The following is a 23,047-nucleotide window of genomic DNA, read 5'->3' as shown; positions in this document are numbered from 1 at the left end:
TCCATGTGGCGTTGGTACAACCGCAGTGCTGTTAGGAAGGGAGTTCCAGGGTTTTAGGATGAGGTATTAGGGCAGGGATGGATCCTAGAGCCCAGGGAGGGCTGAGAGGAGGGTGGAAGGCCAGGTTTTGGAGGGCAGGCAGTGTGGAAGGAAGAGGGGTGACATCTCGAGGGGGTGTGCCGCTGATGCACGCAGGGCACCCTCTGAATGAGGCGTCCCCCTTTCCTACCCGCCCTTTTTCATTTAGGCCATATAAAATGGCCTGGCCACTCGTGCCCGCCTGCCCACACCAGCCATATTATGATGTGGGCCGGTTATTATCTGGGTTGATAGGTTTGCTAACAGGCCTAATTAACCTTTAATTATTTATTTACATATGACAGGGATGCTTTCAATTTTGGTGCCCAAAATGTAGTTTTATGGGGGTCAGATTGCGGGTGGGTGAGAAGATACTGTGCCAGCCACCGGGCCTATTTTACATGCCCCTCGCCCAACAAAAAACTGCCCAGTCAGGGCACGTAAAATCCAGCCCATGGAATGGTTGCAGCACAAAAGGAGGCCATTCATCCCATCATGCCTGTGCTGGCCCTCATGCCCCTCCCCTGCCTTTTCCCCATAGCCTTGCAAACTTTTCCTTTTCAAACACCGTAATGATCCAATTCCCTTTGAAAGCCTCAGTTGAACCTGCCTCCACCACACTCCCTGGCAGTGCATTCCAGAACTTATCCACTTGCTGCATCAATAAAGTTTTTCCTCATGTCACCATTGCTTCTTTTGCCAATTACCTTAAATCTGTGCCCTCTCGTTCTCAATCCTTCCCACCAGTGGGAACAGTTTCTCACTATCTACTCTATCCAGGCCCCTCATAAGTTTCAATACCTCCATCAAATCTCCTCTCAGCCTTCTCTTCTCCAAGGAAAACAGTCTAATTTCTCCAATCCATCGTCACAACTGAATTTCCTCATCCCTGGAAACATTGTCGTGAATTTTTTCTGCACTCTCTCTAATGCCCTCACATCTTTCCTGAAGCTCACTGCCCAGAACTGGATGCAATACTCCAGCTGAGACTGGACCAGTGTTCTGTACAAGTCCAACATAACTTCTGAAGCTCTGATGAGGGGTCATATGGACTCGAAAAGTTAACTCTGTTTCTCTCTCCACAGATGCTGTTAGACCTGCTGAGTTTTTCCAGCATTTTCTGTTTTTGTTTCAACATGACTTCCTTGCTCTAGTGCTCTGTGCCCCTACTAATAAAGCTGAGGATACGGTGTGCTTTAATTAACTTCTCTTTCAATCTGTCCAGCAACCGTCAATGACTTATGTACATATACAGCTAGATCCCTCTGCACCTACATCCCCTTTAGATTTGGATTTTATATTGTCTTTCCATGTTCTTCCTACCAAAGTGAATCATTCCACATTTCTCTGCATTGAACTTCATCTGTCTCCTGTCCGCCCATTCCACCAGCTTGTTTATGTTCTTTTGAAGTTCTACACTATCCTCCTCATAGTTCACAATGCTTCCAAGTTTCCTATTGTCTGCAATTTTGAAATTTTACCCTGTACACCAAGGTCAAAGTCATTAATATATGTCAGGGAAAGCAAGGGACCCAATACCAACCACTGGAGAACTCCACTACAAACCTTCCTCCAGTCTGAAAAACATCCATTCACCACTAATGTTTTCTGACACTCCGCCAATTTTGTATCCACGTTGTCCTTTTATTCCATGAGCTATAACTTTGCTCACAAGTCTGTTGTGCGGCACCGTATCAAATGCCTTTTGCAAGTCCATGTACACCACATCAACAGCATTGCCGTCATCAACCCTCTCTGTTGCCTCTTCAAAAAACTCCAGCAACTTCATTAAAATGATTTCCCCTTAACAGATCTGTGCTGGTTTTCCTTAATTAATCTGCATTTGTCCATGTGACTATTAATTTTCTCCAGAATTATTGTTTCTAGAAGTTTCCCCACCACCAAGGTTAAACTGATTACTCCCCCTATATAAATGCAAGGCTTTCAGTTCTTTTCCTTTAATTTTTAGCTGGATAGTGCCAGCTCACTCTTTCTTTGGGGAGGAAGAGATTCTGACTCTCTCTTTACCCCCATGGGCTTGGTTCTGTATTTCTCTCCGTCTCCACACGGTGGCGGCGCCGAGCTGCTGTCGGGCTCCACACGGTGGCGCTGCCGAGCTGTTCTCCGACCCCCTTGAGCCGAAGCCCCGGGGACTGGGAGCTGAGAGAGCCGCAGAGTGTGTGTATCATCCCCCAGTCAGAGCAGCAGCAGCAGCAGCCAGCAGCCCGTGTGCGAGCCGACAGATGGGATGGTGCAGATTTTACACAGGGTGAAGCAGTAGCGGGCTTGACGAGGAAGCAAAGCAGCGATAATAAAACCCCTCTCTGGCTCAGCAGCAGCCTCGAGATAGACAAAAGCCCAGCTCGAGTGTGGATGCGACAAGCGGCAGCGGCAGTGAATCCGGCGATGGACCATCCCGGGGCTAAACATCCCCAAGGCTGGGCTACAAACTTCCAAACTCTCCTCCTCTTGCTGGGATCCAACCTGGTGCTCCAGCACTTCGCTAACGGTAAGAGGGGTAACAGCAGCTGCAAACCGAGCTTCTCTTTTCTCCCAGCATTTGCTGAGAATCTGATGTGGTTAAAACGGGATCCAGAATCATTTAAGACTTTCAAGGGCTCTATTTTTTTTTGTAAATGGAAATAAATCTGGTGCAAATCTGTGCGCGCGGTTGGACTTGGCAGTTATGTGGAAGCATTGGAGCATTTGTCATTTGGATGATAAATCCGGATAGAATAATGTGCATATTTTTTTAAAAAAAAGCAATCCGCCGCTATCCTCCCGGGATGGTTCATTTCATGAGCTTGGAGTAAATGGAGAGGGATCACTGACCACATGGACAGCCTGTCAATTTCAGACCAAGCTTAGCAAGTGCGAGCTTTATTCTGTTTGTCTTGGAATCGAACTTAAAACGTTCTATATATGAAAGCCTAGTTTAAAGTCTATCTTTGTTTTATATGCTGTTTCTGTAAGTGGCCACACAAGTGTACGCTGCGCAAACATTCAGCCTTTTAAGTGGCAATTGGGTTCTGCTTTTCGAATTCGGGAAATGCAGCGTTCGGCAGTTCTTTGCATAGTTTCAATTTACCAATAAACTGTCGGCACAATAAGTGTCTGAAATGTGAAGGGATTAGGCATTTCACCTCCTCTACCCCCCCACCACCCCCCCCCTCCCTTTACCTCTCTCCTCCCCAGGGTGCCAGAGCTGGCAGCCTCTATCCCTGCGGATGTACAATGCAATCTAACTCTTGTGTAGGAGATGAGTGAGTTCTCAGTTTGAGACCTCTCCCCCACTCAGCCCCCTGTAAATTGTAAGTCGACAGCCTGGTGTGAATTCTTCTGCTTAACTAGCGCAAGAAAAATGCCCTTGCCAGCAATTCAAATGTGAAGAGGATGGAGCTTGTGAATAAACCATCACATTCCCTGGAACTTTAGGCCTGGTATCAGTCTTTATAATAAACTCTCTGGAAGGTTAGCACACATAGGTTTTACAATTTAGAATTAACTTGCTTTCCAACTCTTTAAATTACATTTATGTTTCATTCCACAGTGCAGTCCATATTTAAGTTAGCACAAATTTGTTTGGTACTTCAAAGGAATGTCATTCATGGGATGTCATTTGGTTCTTGCATCATGTTAAAATAACTCACTTAGTATAATATGTGGTTGATTTGTAAACTGTGGTTACTTTAAAATTGTGGCAAAAGACAAAAAAAAGGCCCAGAATCATTACAGTAAACTCATTGCATAAAGGGAAATTTAAACCATGATGTGTGTCCCTCTCAGTCATGAAGACAATAGTCCACTGTGCTGTTGCATGGCAAATAAGATAGATCAATTGGAGGGTCACTCCTGTTACTGTTGATCTAATTGAGTTGCTTGGGAAAGTTAATCAAGATATATTCTTACTTTTTGTAGAATGCCAACCTTTATCAGAATCTCTCCCTTAAAACTATTTGTTTGCACACTGTTCATTTTTTCTTCACAAAATGTGCTTTTGCTTATCCTTACTCCTCCCAAAAGCTGGGGAAAAATTGATGTTTTTATAATGGATTCTGCAGCCCATTTATTCACCAGTTCTGTCGAGGAATCTAAACTGTGCAAAATGTTTACTCCTGACATGAATCTGTGTGCAATTGGGCAAGGCTTCACTGTTGGACAGCAAATATACAATTTACACTGGATTATGATTCCACATTGGATCAAGGATTTTGGAAGCTGGTGTGCTTGGGAAGTGGGTAGCTTTATTGGAACTTTAAAGCAAAAGCAAAATACTGCAGATGCTGAAATCTGAAATAGAAACAGAAAATGTTAGAAATACTCAGCAAGTCAGGCAGCCTCTGTGGAGGTTTCAGGTCAATGACCTGTGAAAATTCTATCATTGTTTGATTCTGCAATGTGAAATTAATCTTCTCTGAAAATTTGGTGCCTTAAACTACAGAAATGCTGATTGAAGGCAGTTTAGTCAACATACACCCAGGTTTTGCTGGAATGGGACATCTCGCTGCGTGCCCCATCAGTTACACTTAATCCAACCCCTCCCCCCCAACTCAAATTTATTTGCACTGTCAGTTGCTGGAAATGTGAGCTGATAAACGTAGCAAAAGCAAAAGGACATCTAGGACCTTAGTGAGTTACGGGGCAGATAGTCTTGCCTCCTTAACCAATGAGACTTAAGAATTGAGAAAAAAATGTCAAGAACAGAGGAGGATAAACAGTAGTGAGTATGGTAGTAAGTCAGAAGGAAATACAGTAGTGATTACAGTAGTGACTACAGTAGGAAATCGAGTAGTGAATAACAGTAGTGACTACAGTAGGAAATACAGTAGTGAGTCAGAAAGAAATACAGTAGTGAGTGCAGTGGTGAGTCAAAAGGAAATACAGTAGTGAGTAGAGTAGTGAGTCAGAAGGAAATGCAGTAGTGAGTACAGTGGTGAGTCAGAAGGAAATATAGTAGTGAGTACAGTAGTGACTACAGTAGGAAATACAGTAGTGAGTCAGAAAGAGATACAGTAGTGAACCAGAAGTAAATACAGTAGTGAGTACCGTGGTGAATCAGAAGTAAATACAGTAGTGAGTACAACAGGATTCCAAAGAAATACAGTTGTGAGAACAGTAGGAGTCAGAAGGTAATAAAGTAGTGAGTGCAGTAGTGAATCAGAAGTAAATACAGTAGTGAGTACAACAGGATTCCAAAGAAATACAGTTGTGAGAACAGTAGGAGTCAGAAGGTAATACAGTAGTGAGCATAGTAGTGTCAGAAGGTAATAAAGTAGTGAGTGCAGTAGTGAGGCAGAAGTAAATACAGTAGTGAGTATAGCAGGATTCAGAAGTAAATACAGTAGTGAGTGCAGGGGTGAGTCTGAAGTAAATACAGTAGTGAGTACAGTAGGAGTCAGAATGAAATACAATAGTGAGTGCAGTAGGAATCAAGGAAATGCAGTAGTGAGTGCAACAAGATTCAGAAGGAAATACAGTTGTGAGAACAGTAGGAGTCAGAAGATAATACAGTAATGAGTGCAGTATTGAGTCTGAAATAAATACAGCAGTGAGTACAGCAGGATTCAGAAGGAAATACAGTAGTGAGTGCAGTAGGAGTCAGAAGGAAATACATTAGTGAGTGTAGTGGTGAGTCAGAAGTAAATATAGTAGTGATTGCAGTGGTGGTGAGTTAGAAATAAATACAGTAATGGTTATGTTGGTGAGTCAGAAGGAAACACAGTAGTGAGTACAGTAGTGAGTCAAAAGGAAATATAATAGTGAGTACAGTAGGTGTCAGAAGGTAATACAGTAGAGTACAATAGGGGTCAGAAGTAAACACAGTAGTGAGTCAGAAGAAATACAGTAGTGCCTACAGTAGTGAGTCAGAAGAAAATACAGTAATAGTTACAGTAGGGTCAGAACAAAATGCGGTAGTGAGTGCAGTGGTGAGTCTGGAGCAAATACCGTAGTGAGTACAGTAGGAGTCAGAAGGAAATACAGTTGTGAGAACAATAGTGAGGCAGGAGGAATTACAGTAGTAAGTAGGAGTCAGCAGGAAATACACTAGTGAGGACCATAGTGAGTCAGAAAGAAAAACAATACGGAGTACAGTAGAGTCAGAAGGAAATTCAGTAGTGAGTACGGTTGTGAGTGAGAAGGAAACACAGTAGTGAGTACAGTAGTGAGTCAAGAGGAACTACAGTGAGCACAGTGGTGAGTCAGAAGGAAATACAGTGGGTACAGTAGTGAGTAGAGTGGTCAATCAGAAGGAAATACAGTTGTGATGACATTAGTGACTACAGTAGGAAATGGAGTAGTGAGGACAGTAGTGAATTAGAAGGAAAACCGCAGTGAGTACAGCAGGAGCCAGAAGGAAATACAGTAGTGAGTACAGTAGTGAGTCAAGCAAATACAGTAGAGAGTACAGTAGTGAGTCAGAAGGAAATGCAGTAGTGAGTACAGCAGGAGTCAAGGAAATACAGTAGTGAATACAGTCATGAGTCAGAAGGAAATACAGTAATGAGTACACCAGAGAGTTAGAAGAAAATACAGTAGTGAGAATAGTATTGAGTTAGTAGGAAATACAGTAGTTGGTACAGCACTGAGCCAGAAGGTAATACAGTAGTGAGTACAGTAAGGGTCAGGTAAATACAGTAGTGAGTCAGAAGGAAATACAGTGGTGAGTACAGTAGTGAGTCAGAAGGAAATACAGTAGAGAGTACAGTCGGAGTCAGAAGGTAGTACAGTAGTGGTTACAGTAGTGAGTCATAAAGAAATACTGTAGTGAGTACAGTAGGAGTCAGAAGAAAATACAGTAGTGAATACAGTAATGAGTCAGAAGGAAATATAGTGCTGAGTACATTGGTGAGTCAAGAGGAAATACAGTAGTGAGTACAATGGTGAGTCAGAAGGAAATATAGTATTGAGTACAGTAGGGGGCAGAAGGAAATGCAGTAGTGAGTACAGTAGGGGTCAGAAGGAAATACAGTAGTGAGCACAGTAGTGACTCAAAGAAATACAGCAGTAAGTGCAGTGGTGAGTCAGAGGGAAATACAGTAGTGAGTACAGTAGTGAGTCGGAAGGAAATGCCATAGTGAGTACAGCAGGAATCAGAAGGAAATACAGGTGTTGGGTATAGTGGTGAGTCAGAAGGAAATACAGTAGTGAGTACAGTGGTGAGTCAGAAGGAAATACAGTAGTGAGTATAGGAGTCAGAAGGAAATACAGTAGTGAGTACAATAGTGAGCCAAGATGAACTACAGTGAGCACAGTAGTGAGTCAGAAGGAAATACAGTAACACAGGGTAATGCAGTAATGAGTACATTAGGGGTCAAAGGGAAGTACAGTAGTGAATACAGTAGGAGTCAAGGAAATACAGTAGTGAGAGCAGTATTGAGTTAGAAGGAAATACAGTAGTTGGTAGTGAGCCAGAAGGAAATACAATAGTGAGTACAGTAGTGAGCCAGAGTAAATACTGTAGTGAGTACAGTGGTGAGTCAGAATGAAATACAGTAGTGATGACAGTAGTGACTACAGTAGGAATTGGATAAGTAGTGAGTACAGTAGTGAGTCAGGAGGAAAAATAGTAGTGAGTGCAACAGGAGTCAGAAGGAAATACAGTAGTGAGTACAGTAGTGTCTCAGGAGGAAATACAGTAGTGAGTACAGCAGTGAGTCAGAAAGAAATATGATAGTGAGTACAGTAGTGAGCCAGAAAGAAATACAGTAGTGAGTACAGTAGTGAGTCAGAAGGAAATACAGTAATGAGTACAGAAGAGGTCAGAAGTAAACACAGTAGTGAGTACAATAGTGAATCTGAAGGAAATACAGTAGTGAGCCAGAAGGAAATACAGTAGTGAGTACATTAGTGAGTCAGAAGGAAATACAGTAGTGAGTGCACTGGTGAGTTAGAAGGAAATACAGTGACGAGAACAGTCATAGAGTCATAGAGGTCTATAGCACAGAAAAAGGCCCTTCGGCCCATTGAGTCTGCACCGGTCAAACAAGTACCTAACTATAATAAAAACAGAATTACCTGGAAAAACTCAGCAGGTCTGGCAGCATCGGTGGAGAAGAAAAGAGTTGACGTTTCGAGTCCTCATGACCCTTCAGCAGAAGTTCATGAGGACTCGAAACGTCAACTCTTTTCTTCTCCGCCGATGCTGCCAGACCTGCTGAGTTTTTCCAGGTAATTCTGTTTTCGTTTTGGATTTCCAGCATCCGTAGTAGTTTTTTGTAAGTACCTAACTATTCTAATCCCATTTTCCAGCACTAGGCCCATAGCCTTGTATGCTATGGCATCGCAAGTGCACATCCAAATGCTTCTTAAATGTTATGAGGGTTTCTGCCTCTACCACCCTTTCAGGCAGTGAGTTCCAGATTCCCACCACCCTCTGAGTGAAAAAATTCTTCCTCACATCCCCTCTAAACCTCCTGCCCCTTATCTTAAATCTATGCCCCCTGGTTATTGATCCCTCCGCCAAGGGGAAAAGTTCCTTCCTGTCTACCCTATCTATGCCCCTCATAATTTTATACACCTCAATCATGTTCCCCCCCTCAATCTCCTCTGCTCCAGAGAAAATAACCCCAGTCTATCCAATCTCTCCTCATAACTAAAACTCTCCAGCCCAGGCAACATCCTGGTAAATCTCCTCTGCACTCTCTCTAGTGCAATCACATCCTTCCTATAATGCAGATTCCAGAACTGCACGCAATACTCTAGCTGTGGCCTAACCAGCGTTTTATACAGTTCCAGCATAACCTCCCTGCTCTTATATTCTATGCCTCGGCTAATAAAGTCAAGTATCCCATATGCCTTCTTAATCATCTTACCTACCTGTCCCGCTACCTTAAGGGACCGGTGGACATGCACACCAAGGTCCCTCTGATCCTCTGTACTCCCCAGGGTCCTACCATTTATCGTGTATTCCTGTGCCTTGTTTATCCTGCCCAAGTGCATCACCTCACATTTATCCAGATTAAATTGCATTTGCCATTGATCAGCCCATTTGACCAGCCCGTCTATATCTTCCTGTAACCTAAGGCTATCCTCCTCACTATTTACCACCCCTCCAATTTTCGTGTCATCCACAAACTTACTGATCAACCCCGTACATTCAAGTCTAAATCATTTATATATACCACAGGCAGCAAGGGACCCAACACCGATCCCTGTGGAACCCCACTGGACTCAGGCATCCAGTCAGAAAAACACCCCTCAACCATCACCCTCTGCTCCCTGCCACTCAGCCAATTCTGGATCCAATTTGCCAAATTTCCTTGGATCCCATGGACTCTTACCTTCATTATCAATTTCCCATGCGGGACCTTATCAAAAGCCTTGCTGAAGTCCAAGTAGATTACGTCAAATGCATTGCCCTCATCTACACACCTGGTCATCTCTTCAAAAAATTCAATCAAATTGGTCAGACATGACCTCCCTTTAACAAAACCATGCTGACTGTCCTTGATTAATTCCTGCCTCTCCAAGTGTAGATTCATTCTGTCCCTCAGAATTGCTTCCAATAGTTTTGCCACCACTGAGGTTAGATTGACTGGCCTGTAGTTCTCTGGTTTATCCCTTCCTCCCTTCTTGAATAATGGTACCACATTGGCTGCCCCCCAGTCCTCTGGCACCTCTCCTGTGGCCAGAGAGGTATTGAAAATTATTGCCAGTGCCCCTGCTATCTCCTCCCTTGCCTCACTTAACAGTCTGGGATACATTTCATCCGGAGGTTGGAGATTTACCTACTTTTAAGCCTGTCGGACCACTTAGAACCGCCTCTCTTTCTATGCTAATTTCTTTAATTATATCACAGTCCTTCTGCCTGATTTCCATACCCACATCGTCCCTTTCACTTGTGAACACCGACACAAAGTATTCATTTAGAACCCTACCTACGTCTTCCGGCTCAACACACAAATTACTACTATGGTCCTTAATGGGCCCTACTCTTTCCCTAGTTATCCTCTTACTCTTAATGTACTTGTAAAACAACTTTGGATTTTCCTTTATTTTACCTGCCAATGTTTTTTCATGCCCCCTTTTTACCCTCCTAATTTCCTTTATTAATTCCCCTGCACATTCTATACTCCTCTAGGGTTTCCGCTGTTTTGAGCCCTCGGTATCTGCCATAAGCCTCCCTTTTTCTCTTTATCCAATCCTGTATATCCCTCGACATCCAGGGTTCCCTGGATTTGTTGGTCCCACCCTTTATCTTTACTGGAATATGTTGGCCCTGTACTCTCCCTATTTTCTTCTTGAATGAGTCCCACTGCTCTGATGCAGATTTGTATTGAGTTAGAAGGAAATACAGCAGTTGGTACAGTAGTGAGCCAGAAGGAAATAGAGTCTTGAGTCAGATGTAAATACTGTAGTGAGTACAATGGTGAGTCAGGACGAAATACAGTAGTAACGACAGTAGTGAATGTGGTAGGAAATATAGTAGTGAGTACAGTAGTGAGTCAGAAGGAAATACAGGGATGAGTGCAGTAGTGAGTCAGAAGGAAATACAGCAGTGGCTACAGTAGTGAGTCAGAAGGAAATACTGTAGTGTGTACAGTAGTGAGTCAGAAGGAAAAAAAGTAGTGGCTACAGTATTGGGTCAGAAGGAAATGCACTGGTGAGAACAGTAGTGAGTCAGAAGAAAATACAGTAGTGGATACAGTAGTAAGTCAAGAAAATACAGTCGTGAGTGCAGTGGAGAGTCAGGTGCAAATACAGTAGCGAGTACAGTAGTACTCAGAAGTAAATGTAATAAATAGAGTAGTGAGTACAGTAGTGGGCCAGAAGAAAATACAGTTGTGAGTACAGTAGGAGTCAGACGGAAAAGCAGTACTGAGTACAGTAGGAGTCAAAAGGAAATACAGTAGTGAGTACAGTAGTGAGTGAGAAGGAAATACAATAGTGAGTCAGAGGAAAATACAGTAGTGAGTACACTAGGAGTCAGAAGGAAACACAGTAGTGAGTAGAGAAGGAGTCAGAAGGAAATACAGCAGTGAGTATAGTAGGGGTCAGATGTAAAAGCAGTACTGAGTACAGTAGTGAGTCAGAAGGGTATACAGTAGTGAGTACAGTAGTCTATCAGAAGGAAATACTGTAGTGAATACAGTAGAGAGAGAAAAGGAAATGCAGTAGTGGGTAGACTAAGAGTCAGAAGGAAACACAGTAGTGAGTACAGTAGAAGTCAGAAGGAAATACAGTAGTGAATCAGAACAGGTGCAGAAAGAGAAATAGAAGGTGAAAGCAAGATTGGATTAAAAGAGAATTATTTTTTAAAATTTAACTTTTCAAAATTTCCAGCAACAATTTTGCTACCTGTAGGGATGAGACTGCACAATTTCAATTGTTCCTTCTCTGAGCCAGAGAGATTGGGTGGGATTGCAGGAATATAAATCTCCTCATTAAAAATCTCCTTATTAATGTGCTGTTAAGTACTGGCCCTAACTTCCTGAAGCATGTTTAAATAGCAACCAATACACCAGTGCAGCAACTTTATGAAATTTATTGGGATGTTGAGGGTGAGCTACTGTCTGCGTGAGGCTAACATCAGAGCAATTCAATTTGCAATTCATGGGTTGTTCTTCCTCCTAGCTACATCCTCACAGTGTTGAAATTAAGACTTATTGCACCACACAATCTACTTGAAGGTTATTCTTTCCCAGAATCTCAAACTGTATCTTATGTCTCTGATCTCCCCCATTCTCCTTCCCATCATTTAACCACCACATCTGGATACATCTTCTGCCTCGATCTTTAAAACTTTGATGATGTCCTTCATTATGGGCCCGGGGCTTTCATCTAGATTCCAAATAAACCAAATAAAATTGGGTTTTGCAGTGAAACTGGATTGGTGCAGACTGTAGAACATTCCTCTCCTAGCTTATTTAGCCAAGTAAGGGTTAACATTTATTAGCTTAGCAAGAAGGGGTATGTTTCTGCATACACTGTGATTTGGCATGAAGCAGAATTAAAATTCACAATTTATAATAATACTGGGTGGTGACGACGAAAAGATTTTTAAAATTATGCCCTACAGTTGGAATTTGAGACACTTCAACTTTATAGTTCAAGCAAGCAAATAAAATAAAATTGAGTTGACCACAGGAAAAATAACAGAGACAAAATGAGGGTTGGTATGGAGTGAGTGGGTGTTCTGCAGACACTGCACCAGTTCTTGGATTCTGCTGAAGTTGTGGTTAGTGTGGATCATAGGAACTTTCTGATATTATAATTGAGAGAAGGGAACAGACATAACATTTTTTAATTAATGGGACTCATTTGAGCAGCTTTCACCCTTTCTCTCTCGTAGATGGTACCTGGGGTGGAGGTTGCTGGGGTGCCCATGACTATTTGTGACCCTGTGGCAATTTGCCCAGCTGGCCATTATTCATGTGTTTACCCAGATGGTATCAGAAATAGGCTATTCAAACATGGGAGGCATCACAACAGAGCCTAACCCTGTCTTCGCCTGATCTACACAAAAATACACACAGATGCTTGCACTTTCTCTCATTCACACACACGCACGCATGCACTTTTTCTGGATGCAATGTGATGATCATTGTCCTGGCTGATATTAGTTAACCTGGACAGAGTGGGAATTGAATCTCTTACCCTATTTACCTGACAAAGTGAATCACTTCGGGATGGGGTTTCTTTAGGAGCTCTGGATTATTTTGTGCCACTAGTAGCAAGGGTAAGTAGTTGCCAATCTGACTGGGTTTTCAGACTGTCCATATAGGCTCACAAAGCATTCTGCTTTACTGCCATTCTGAAGGTTCTCGCCAGACAACAACAAGATTGTGATATGATGCTAATTGTGCATGCAGAATATTTGCCTGTGTAGATATTGAATTTGTTCTGTAGTATGAAGAGGATGGCAAGGGAACAGGATCAAATTAACTTACATCGGAAATGGCAGATTAGTCTCGCCAGGTCTGCAGAGCTCAATATCACACTACATCATAACAAATGGGCAAACCTCTCCAGCCCTTGTCTCTAAAATTGGGTAGTTGCATCTTCTTGCAGCTGGGTGATGCTAATTTGTACTCAAAGTAAAATGTTGATTTTGTGACTTTTATTGTCTGGCTATGATGCTTCCCCAGTGTAGATGAAATTTCATAACAGCAACATTTGACGCTTGCTAGCAGCCAGAGTGAGAAAACAGACCAAACAAACTGTACCGGCAACAGTTGCCTCCCTTTGCTACCACGTGTGCTTCTGTTTGCATAATCGTTCACCTGCACTCACACACTTGCAGACTCTCACTCAATTGCCCACGCATGCACTCACCCCATATACATTGTCACTTGCACACTCACTCACTTGCATGAAGACACTCATTCACTCTCCTGCACATACTCTGACAATTACACGTTTGCTCACCTGCTCACTCATTCGCTTGCCTGCATTCACACTCAAACACTAGCATGCACACTTTCTCTCTTGCCCACACGCCCTCTCGCCCACACGCCCTCTCTCGCCCACACGCCCTCTCTCGCCCACACGCCCTCTCTCGCCCACACGCCCTTTCTTGCCCACACGCCCTCTCTCGCCCACACGCCCTCTCTCACCCACGCGCCCTCTCTCACCCACGCGCCCTCTCTCGCGCACGTGCCCTCTCTTGCCCACGTGCCCTCTCTTGCCCACACGCCCTCTCTCGCCCACGCGCCCTCTCTCGCCCACACGCCCTCTCTTGCCCACGCGCCCTCTCTCGCTCACACGCCTTCTCTTGCCCACGCACCCTTATACACTCTCTCACCTGCACAACACACACATTGACTCAGAACGACCACATGCAATGGTGCATGCACACACGCTTGCATACACTCCTATGCAATTGTGAACTTGAGCGATAAGTTCCTTTAGAAGGGAATTCGATTGTTGTTTAAAAAAGAGGAATGTTTAAGGGCATAGGAGGCAATCATGTAGAAAAAAATACAAGTTCAGGCTTGGTAGGCTTAATGGCCTGTTAACATGCTGTAATATTCCGTGATTCTGTATATTTTTGCAGTAGTTTGTGGATATGTATATCCATTTAATTTTCGCTTGAAGTCTTTATTCCTTTTGGTCTAACTGGCTCTCAGGTTGTTGTCTCTGGGTTTCTACCTTGGGGCTTTGTTGGTCAGATTCAGGTGAGCTGTGAAGGAAGAATGGAAGGATTTCCTGACTGATTTTGATCTTTGTGGGCCTAAAATAAAGGCTTAAATAAAGTGAGACTGCTCAGCTACTGAATTCTTCTGAAGAAACTTTCAATGGATAGGAAACAATTAGCTTTTAAGATGTTTACAAAAAGATCCCTCAGTCTTTCTACTTCATCTCCTACAGATTAGCATAGTCACTTTTCGTCACTTCTGTTCTCCCTGTGGATATTGTCTGTCTTTTTCTCATTCAGCTTTTTAATGAGTGTTTATACATTGTTGATAGGTCTCTGTATGGTTCTAATTTATCAAGTCTTTAAGAGCATGTTGAATGGGATCCTAGCAATGACTCGGTGAAGAAAAGTATCACCGTTTGTGGTCCTGAGTGGTACAAACTGGGAAGATCCCAAGTTTGATCCCTGGATTGTACTAAATGAGTTAATCTCTGCTCTGGTGGTGCTAGAGATGCTAGAATATTCCTAGCTACCCTAAACAAAGGAAGGGGGGTAATAGCCAAGCTGGATTCCTGCTCTTCTTTGTTACGCAGGGGACCCTGCTCAAAAATGAGCATGTTTGTATGTTAGTCTGGCCTTGGAGCCTAGCCTTGCTCATGAGAATTGCAACATGAGCAAGATGGAAGGGGGTGCCCCTGGAACCAGGCCCCAGCATGAGTGAGCTCCTTCAGGTGAGGCAGAGGCAAGAAATTTGGGAAAACCGGGGAAAGGCAAAGTCAGTAGAGTAAGTGAATAGTCGAATAATAGAGATGGGTTGCTCTTATTTTTGTCTGTTAGTGACAGACTGCAACACCTGTATAGATTTATTACTTAGTCCCCAAGGCTGTGGAATTGGACTACAAAAAATAAGAGCTTCAAACCCTGGTGTTATCATTGGATCATTGACTGAAGAACTGCTTCGACAGAAGAGAATGATTGGCGATTGTTAAAATGGTCAGACTTTGAACAGCCTTATCTTAATACTGATTGGAGCTGCCTGAAAGATCAAAGTTACATTGTGCTGTTTGGGATGACTCTGTGCCATTAAGCTCAGGCTGGGTGGGGGGGTGCTGGTGTGAGGGAGGTGAACAAGAAGTGTGCTGATGGGCTTGCTATTTGATGGTTTAAAAAGCCTGGTTCCCCCTCAGTCACACTTAACTATTTTGTTGTTTAAAATTTCACAAAGAATATTTGTTTTTACAGTAACTGTTCCTCCATGGTTTAGACCTGCCCTTTGTGTGCAAATTAATTTCTAGAAATGTTAAGTGTCTCCAGGATAAGTAGTGTTATTTTTGTTCCAAGTGCAGTGTATTTTGCCTGAATGCTAATCCTTACACAGGGTAACAAGCTTGTTTGCATTCCTGCTCTTTAACATTCCATGCATTAGTGTGAATTATGTGTTTGGAATCACCCAAACCAACAAACTAGCCATTAGAAATTTACTTCCAAAATCACACTCTTGTAATAGACTCCTGCCTGGACTCTTTGTTGATCGTGAAGGTGTCAAAAGAAATTAGGAAGCATTTTGCTTCTTCTTAGTGCAGCCTCAGTAAGATTGATTTAACATTCATTTTAAACATCTTTGCATTCTGATTGGTTTAATAAATGGCACGTTTGAGTGAAGAGTGGGCCTTCTTGTTTTATCACTCTGTATTACTTAAAAATTATATCCCTATAATTGCAGAATTTAATGTCCAAATATGCAAATTATCTCCATGTATTTGACTGCTCCTCTAAAATCATATGTTCAGTGTCTTTCCAGTTCTTTCCTGTTCTTCCTGTTTCCTCTTATTTTGTTTAGGAGGACTCCTGATGGCTGTTGTTTCACTGATACTGTTTGTATTCTGGTACTTTGCAATTTAAAATGGATAAGCCCGGACAGTATATGTGACAGGCTAGCGTGCACACTTTTTATTAGCATGGTCAACACCGAGCAATCGGGAACAGAACCTTCAGCTGATTTCTCCCCTTTCCCCTCCCTTGCACTAGAGCCTTGACCCAGTTTTCCTTCCCCCTTCCCCCAGTAATAACATTCAAAAGAGAATTGGATAAATACTTGGAGGGAAAAATTTGCAGGGTTATGGGATAACAATAGGTGAGTGGGAATAATTGAATACCCCTTTCAAAGAACTGGCATAGGCAGGATGCCAGCTACATAGTATCATTCTACATAGAAACATTCTTTGGTCTGCCCCTCTATAGGATAGGGGAACATTTTATTATAGATGTAAAGAAAAACAGTTAAATTAATGAATGGAATGTCGGGGACTGTCAGTGTTTTGAGGTTCACTTGTACATAAATGGTCAGTCGCTGGTTTTATTAAGGTAATATACAAATTGAAATACCTCCGTGCCATTTTTATGTTGTTTTCTGGTGTGTATCGTAGTCTGTTCAAATATGTAAGTGTTGCTGATGAGGGTTTCCATCAAGGAGCTGCTTGGGCAGAGAGCTGGCTGTCTGAGTTCTCGAATGCACCACATCACTATGGGCTGAATCTTACCCATGTCGGGCAGGCTGGGCGGGAGTGGGCGGGGGGCGGGCGTGGAGCTGATCGCCACCCGTGATCAGCTGCGTGCCGCCATTTTACATAGGCGGGCCAATTAAGGCCCACCCAGTGTAATACACGTTCCATGGCGCTCAGCGCTACCTGTGCGGGCGGGTGGAGGAGGGAGAGTCGGGACATGGAGCGGCCTCAGGGAGATTAAATAGATAATAAACGTTTTAAATAATGAAGTTAAAAATTATTTAAACATGTCCGCTCATGTGACAGTGTTTGTGAAGTCATGAAGATTTATTTATTTATTTTATACACGCTTCAGGAAACCTCATCCCACCCGTGGATGAGGTTTCCTGAAATTCACAACGGCTGTTTGGGCTCTTCACCCGCCCGCCAACCTTAAGGTTGGACGGGCAGCGTTGTCAACAACTTTAAATGCTTTTTTAATGGCTTTAATAGGCTGTTGACAGTTCGGCTGACGCGCAGCTGCCTCCAGCGCGCGCCCGCCAAACGAAACACCGAAATGACGTGCGATGACACACGCCCGACATCATCGCGCGTCATTTTACGCATTGGCGTGTCGGGCCTGCCCCCACAAGCTGATGGCAATATTCTGCCCTATAAGATTTGAGCCCGTGATGCCCATCATGGTAAACGTGGGTTGAATTTGAATGTCAGGCCATGAGCGGAAGTGAAGGGAAGCAAGACACTCTGAAGACAGTCGTATCACAAACTAGAGATTTCCAGTTGTGTAGGTTGAAGCAATGGTACACCTCTATCCCTGGCTGGAGAGCTCGCAACAGGTCTGAGAGGAATGAAGTAAGTATTTTGAAACATCCCTTCTCTTCAATCCATGAACACCATGCTCACTCTTTCCTTTGTTTATAGAGTGTTAACAGTATATGATGGTGGATTTAAATTGTTGCCCTTGAATTGCCTTCACTTGCTAATTGTTTTATTGTTAATTGTTGTGATTCGTTTAACTTGTAACTCTACTCATCACTTTCCTGTTTCCCATTCGGTGGTGTGCTGTCTCTTTAAATCATAAACTTTCACTTACGGCCATTTTTATGTACACATTTATTTAACTAAGTCTTTTGTCACAATCAGTACGGTGACCAGTTTTACACCAGATCAGCCTAAGTGGCAGCATTGCAGAGTAAATGAGCTGACTCTAGGGCCTCTGCTGAATGGTGAGTGCTTGCCTTCAGAGATGTGGGTCCAAATCTTCTGTTCAGGGTCAGAACTCCCATTTCCAACCCTGATCAGACAAACAAATACACACCTACCTCCCTCTGATATTCATGGGCAATTTTCCAATGGAGAATCCTGCAGAATTTAGTCAGCACAGGAAACCTCAGAGGGAGCAGCGAAAGGAATACTTGCAGAAGCCACACCCCTTTTTTACAGCACTAACTGCTGTATTCTGGTAAGTAAAGAATTTAAGTATCCCAAAGCTTCTTTGAAAAGCTACAGAGCGAAGGTAATTGGGTAAGGGGGGTAGGGTGGGAAGGGTAAGTGGGGAAGGGGGTAGGGTGGTTGAGAGGGTAGGATGGGTAAGGGAGTAGGGAGGCAACTGGATAGGGTGGGTGAGGAGGTTGGTTGAGTAAGGAAAGTGGGTGAGGTGTAGGATGGGTAAGGTAAGTGGATAATGGGGAGGATGGTGAGGTTGGGTTGGGGGGAGTCAGGTAGGTTGTGGGGGAGTCAGACGGTGGGGGCTAGTCAGGTCAAGTTGGGGGGAGTGGGGGGTTCAAGGGGGGAGTTGGGGGGTCAGTGTAAATGATTAGGAGGTCAGTGGTATAGTTCCCAGGAGTTAGACTGGGTTTTAACCTGTCTCACATTTCCTGTGTAACTATCCAGGTAAGTAACTTGGAACCGTGCTCCACCTCAGACTCTAACTCTGAATTGGAGACTATTTTGGAGGGTCCCAGGGGTTAGGCGGATTGCCCACTGGAAGTTCAAACTTCCCGGTACGTTGCGATTTGCAAGGAGGTAGCTCATCTTGGGAGTTAGGTCCTGTCTCCGACTATTTGGAGACTGGACGATCTGGGCCATAGTTTCCCAGCATTGAAGGTGGCTATTGTTTCTGCTGTGCAGGTAAACTGAGTCAGGTTGCCTATACAAGCCAGCAGTTTCATGTCAAGTTGTACAGACCTTCCTCCAACATCAGGGAAGGTCTGCAGCCACAGAACAGAAAACACAATTACAATGTCTAAACAACTGTTGATGTCCAATTGTTGTCTCGTTACCATGATTCCTGGGCATCCCACCCAGCAATATCAATTGAGTGGATAACATTGCACCTATACCTAAGGCATTCTGAACCATCCCTATTCAGAAGCCTTTTTTAACATATTAATATACTTTAAAATCTCTAAAAAAAAAAAATTTCAAAGGTATTTTTCCTTAAGTTCAGATATGATAAAGTGACTTCTAATGTTCCTTTTTATCCCATTTGGCAGCTCCCCTGTAGTATGCTGAGCCTTGAGTACTATTTTCATTTTCCCTGTATTGCCAGATATATTGCGATAGTTTTCCTTCTCTCCCTTCTTCCATGTTAAATGTGGCAAGAATAGGGCTCCTTTGTTGCTCAGAGTATAGATAAGTCACAGAGACAAAGAAGGTGGCAGGCTTTTATTCCCAGTCTAAAGTGCTGGCTGATATCTACTGGGTTAGGAATAGGGCTACACCGGTGGACCTGGGGATTCTTCATCGTTAGCCCAGGCCTACAACTGGACAGTTAAGAAAGAAAGACTTACATTTGTGTAGCACCTTTCACAACTTCAGAACATCCCAAATTGTTTTACAGTCCATTGAATTATTTTTGAAGTGCAGTTACTATTGTGAATTTGGGAAACTCAACAGCCAACATTTTACACAGCAACAAAATAAATGATCAGATAATCTGTTATAGTTGTTGTGAGATTGTTATTGGCCAGGACACTGGGGGATCTTCACTACTCGTTCACCTGAGAGATGGGCAGGGCCTTATTTCATCTGAAAGACAGCACCTCCAATAATGTGGCACTCCCTCATCACTGAACTGCAGTGTCAGCCTAGATTCTGTGCTCAAATCTCTGAAGTGGGTCTTGAACCCACTGGGTAGAATTTTCTGCCTGTCAGGCGGGCGGGCCCGACCCAATCTCCAGCGGGCGGGGAGCCAATCCCCGCCGCCATTTTACATGGGTGGGCCAATTAAGGCCCACCCAGTGTGATGTCCGGCGGGAAGCGCTATGTGCTTCCTGTGCGGGCGGAGGGGGGATTCCCCAAAAGCGAGAGTGTGCTCTTTCACGCATGCGCATGAAAGAGCACATATCTCCCTGAGGCAAAGTGCTGCCTCAGGGAGATCGCTGACATTCTAAAAACATTAAAAATAGAAAAAAAAAAATCCTTAACATGTCCCCCTCATGTGACAATGTCACATGAGATGGGACATGTTCATAATTTACACTAAAACTTTATTAAACTTTTTAAATCCCTACATGAAACCTCATCCCGCCGGTGGATGAGATTTCATGTATTTTCAGAAGCCCGCCGGGGCTCCTGGCCTGCCCACCAACCTTAAGGTTGGACGGGCAGGGCCTTTAATTGTTTTAATGATCCTGTCAATGGCCTCAATTGGCCGTTGACAGGTTGGCAGGCGGACAGCTGATTTTGCTGCGGGCCCGCCTACCTGAAAATTTAAACGGGGCGTGATGACGTTGGGGGTTCCTCCCGACATCACCGTGCATCATTTTACGCGTCAGCGAGCGGGCCCCACCCCCTGCTCGCCAACGGCAAAATTCAGCCCACTATCTTTTGGTTCAAAAGTGAGAGTGCTGAACACTGAGCCACAGCTGACACCTCTGTGTCCATTTGGATTTCAGTTGTAGACTGGATCGTTGTCGTCTTTGATGTGCCTCAGAATAAGCCTAGCAGCACTCATTGCCTGGATATGCACATAAAAATGATTGCTGTGTCATACTGGAAGGACCACCGATTCAAATGGAAGCATAATCCAATCGAGTGGAAGAGAAAATTAAGAGGAGAAAGTATTTGGATAAATGTGTTGAGAGAATGAAACTTAAAAACAGGAACAGAATTGGGTTGAGGAAATGCAAATACAATTGCAGCACAGTTAGATTCAGATAAACACCTAATTCAGAAAGAACTTGGATCCAGATTTGTACAAAAATGGAATAAATAAGATTCGTCCCTTGGTATTTGTAGCCCGCATCTGAGTTATGCTGAGTTGAATGTTTACCCAGCCGCAACTCAGCATTTTAAAAAGCTTGATTTCCAAATATGTTTGTATATGTCTTTAACAGTGGAAAATATCTCCAATAAAAATAAAAAATGCTAGAAATATGATGAAGAAGGAAGCCAATCAAAACATTATTTAAATTTTAGAATTGTTTCCAAAGAATCTGCACATTTCATAATCATTACCTGTATAGTTTTTAAAATGTGTTTTCTCTTTCCCATTGTGCCTGCACCGTTCCCAGCACTAGTGACTGGGCATCCTGTCCCCTCATTCTGTGAGCTGTGTGAGTGGTGTACCTACAAGTGTAAGCTGTTTCCACAAGGGAAATGCTGGAGCTATTTCCACCCCCCTCAACTATTTGTTTCCAGGATGTGGGTGATGCTGGTATCGTCCAGTCCAAAGGCCTGAGGCCACATTTTCTGCTCGCATGTATTGCTCCTTTCACTGAAGGCCATTTGTGAACCAGTTCAGTTTTTATGACAATCTGATAGCTTTATTCTCATTTCCTTTCCTCCTTGTTGTTCGCTGACTAATTACCAGATTATTTGAATTTAATTTCCAATGATGTGAGTTGAACTTGCTCCTTCAGTATCATAACTCTGACATTCCAATAACTGGCGGGATGACTCTCTCTCAACAATATGGTTGAAAATGTAAACTTGTCCTGTGGCAACCTTATTTTCAGCGTTATTTATCTTGGCATGGGGTTTGTGGCACTATTAGAACATTCTAATGCTGCGCAGTGTTCCAGTTCTTTTTATATAAAGCAGTTTATAAATTGGTGCTTGTGTGGATGGCAGGTGAGGGAGCCAAGATTAGCATTCAGGACAGGAACTATAAACAGTGCTGTAGTGGAATACTTCGATCTTGCACATATGAACTAGCTGAATTTTCAAATTGATTAAACACCAGTCACCAAAACATTGGATTAGTTTAGTCTGCGACTGAAGGACCAAGGAGGGAGAAGGATTTGTATCATCGCAAGCAGTTTACATTTTTCAAACGTTTTCCATTCTACTGTAGGAGGTGTTGACGCATAGATCCATGGGCATCGGTCACCCTCTGGTATATCAACAAGTAGATGTAACATGGCATAATACGAAGAAGAGTAGGGGAGTTATTCTTTGTTATGAGCCTGGATATTGAATTTTGTCAGGCTATTCAACAATGGGAATGTTATTGTGGTGCCAGACCCTGCCTTCATCTGACCGCCACATATCAGGCTTTCCAGATTTTCCATGATCACAAGGCAGTGGTTGTGGATGGGAATCCTGGCTGTCCTTTGTTCCCTCCTTAACACATAGCTAGGCTGTTCATAATAGTGTCCCTATTGCTACCCTGGCTGAAGCCAAATAACAAACCACTTAATAACCTGAGACCCGGGCAGGACATTTATCCACTGGGTTATTAGTGAGATGAATTTGAACTGTTAATAGGGAGCTGGTGACCATAGCATGAGATGGAATAGGAGCTGTTACTCATGGAGAGACACAGGAGATTAAGGTAAAGAACAAAAGTCCTAAATCACTTTTCAGCCAATAATGTACTTTTTGAAGTGTAGTCACTGTTGCCATGTAGGAAATGAGGCAGCCAATTTGCACATAGTAAAGTCACACAAACAACAATGGGATAAATAACTAGATAATCTGTGTTTGTGACATTAGTTTATGGATAAATATTTGTCAGGATACTGGGGATAACCCCTACTCCTTTTCGTATTATGCCATGTGTCTTATTACGTCTACTTGAGAGGACAGGCAGGGCCTCAGTTCATATTCTCATTGGAAAGGCAGCACCTACAGCTTTGCTGCATTCTCTAGATTTTGTTCTCAAACCCTTGGTGTGGGGCTTGAACCCATGGCTTTCTGATTCAGAGAATAGAGTGCTTCCAACTGAGCCACAGCTAACTATTAAATGTTTGTTCTTTGAGGTTGTTTCAAAATGGGCCTGTAATAGCTACCTGTAATTATGGTTACATGGTTGATTACTTCAAAGACATAGCTACTTTCCATTAGAATTAAGCACATAATATTTTTTTTAAATCGTTGCTAGTTTAGCTGCCTCACTTGTGGTTTTAATCTTTGACTGGTTATTTAAAGGAAATCTATATTT

General features: G+C 43.2%; 1 protein-coding gene across 2 annotated transcripts in view; it reads left to right on the top strand.

Annotated features, from left to right (window-relative positions):
- The first annotated feature begins 2,239 nt into the window (after positions 1-2,239).
- Positions 2,240-23,047, top strand: part of ror1 (receptor tyrosine kinase-like orphan receptor 1) — a 358,261-nt gene continuing 337,453 nt past the window's right edge. The window contains exon 1 of one of the 2 annotated variants that reach the window (XM_078561312.1): positions 2,240-2,587. In XM_078561312.1, coding sequence (XP_078417438.1) covers positions 2,452-2,587 — 136 coding nt within the window. In that variant the 5' untranslated portion in view covers positions 2,240-2,451. The remainder of the gene's footprint in view (positions 2,588-23,047) is intronic. The other variant, XM_078561311.1, reaches the window with a different exon arrangement.

This window comes from Cetorhinus maximus, chromosome 17 (genome assembly GCF_964194155.1).
Source record: "Cetorhinus maximus chromosome 17, sCetMax3.hap1.1, whole genome shotgun sequence".
Taxonomy (NCBI): domain Eukaryota; kingdom Metazoa; phylum Chordata; class Chondrichthyes; order Lamniformes; family Cetorhinidae; genus Cetorhinus; species Cetorhinus maximus.
This window is presented reverse-complemented; position numbering and strand designations above follow the sequence as displayed.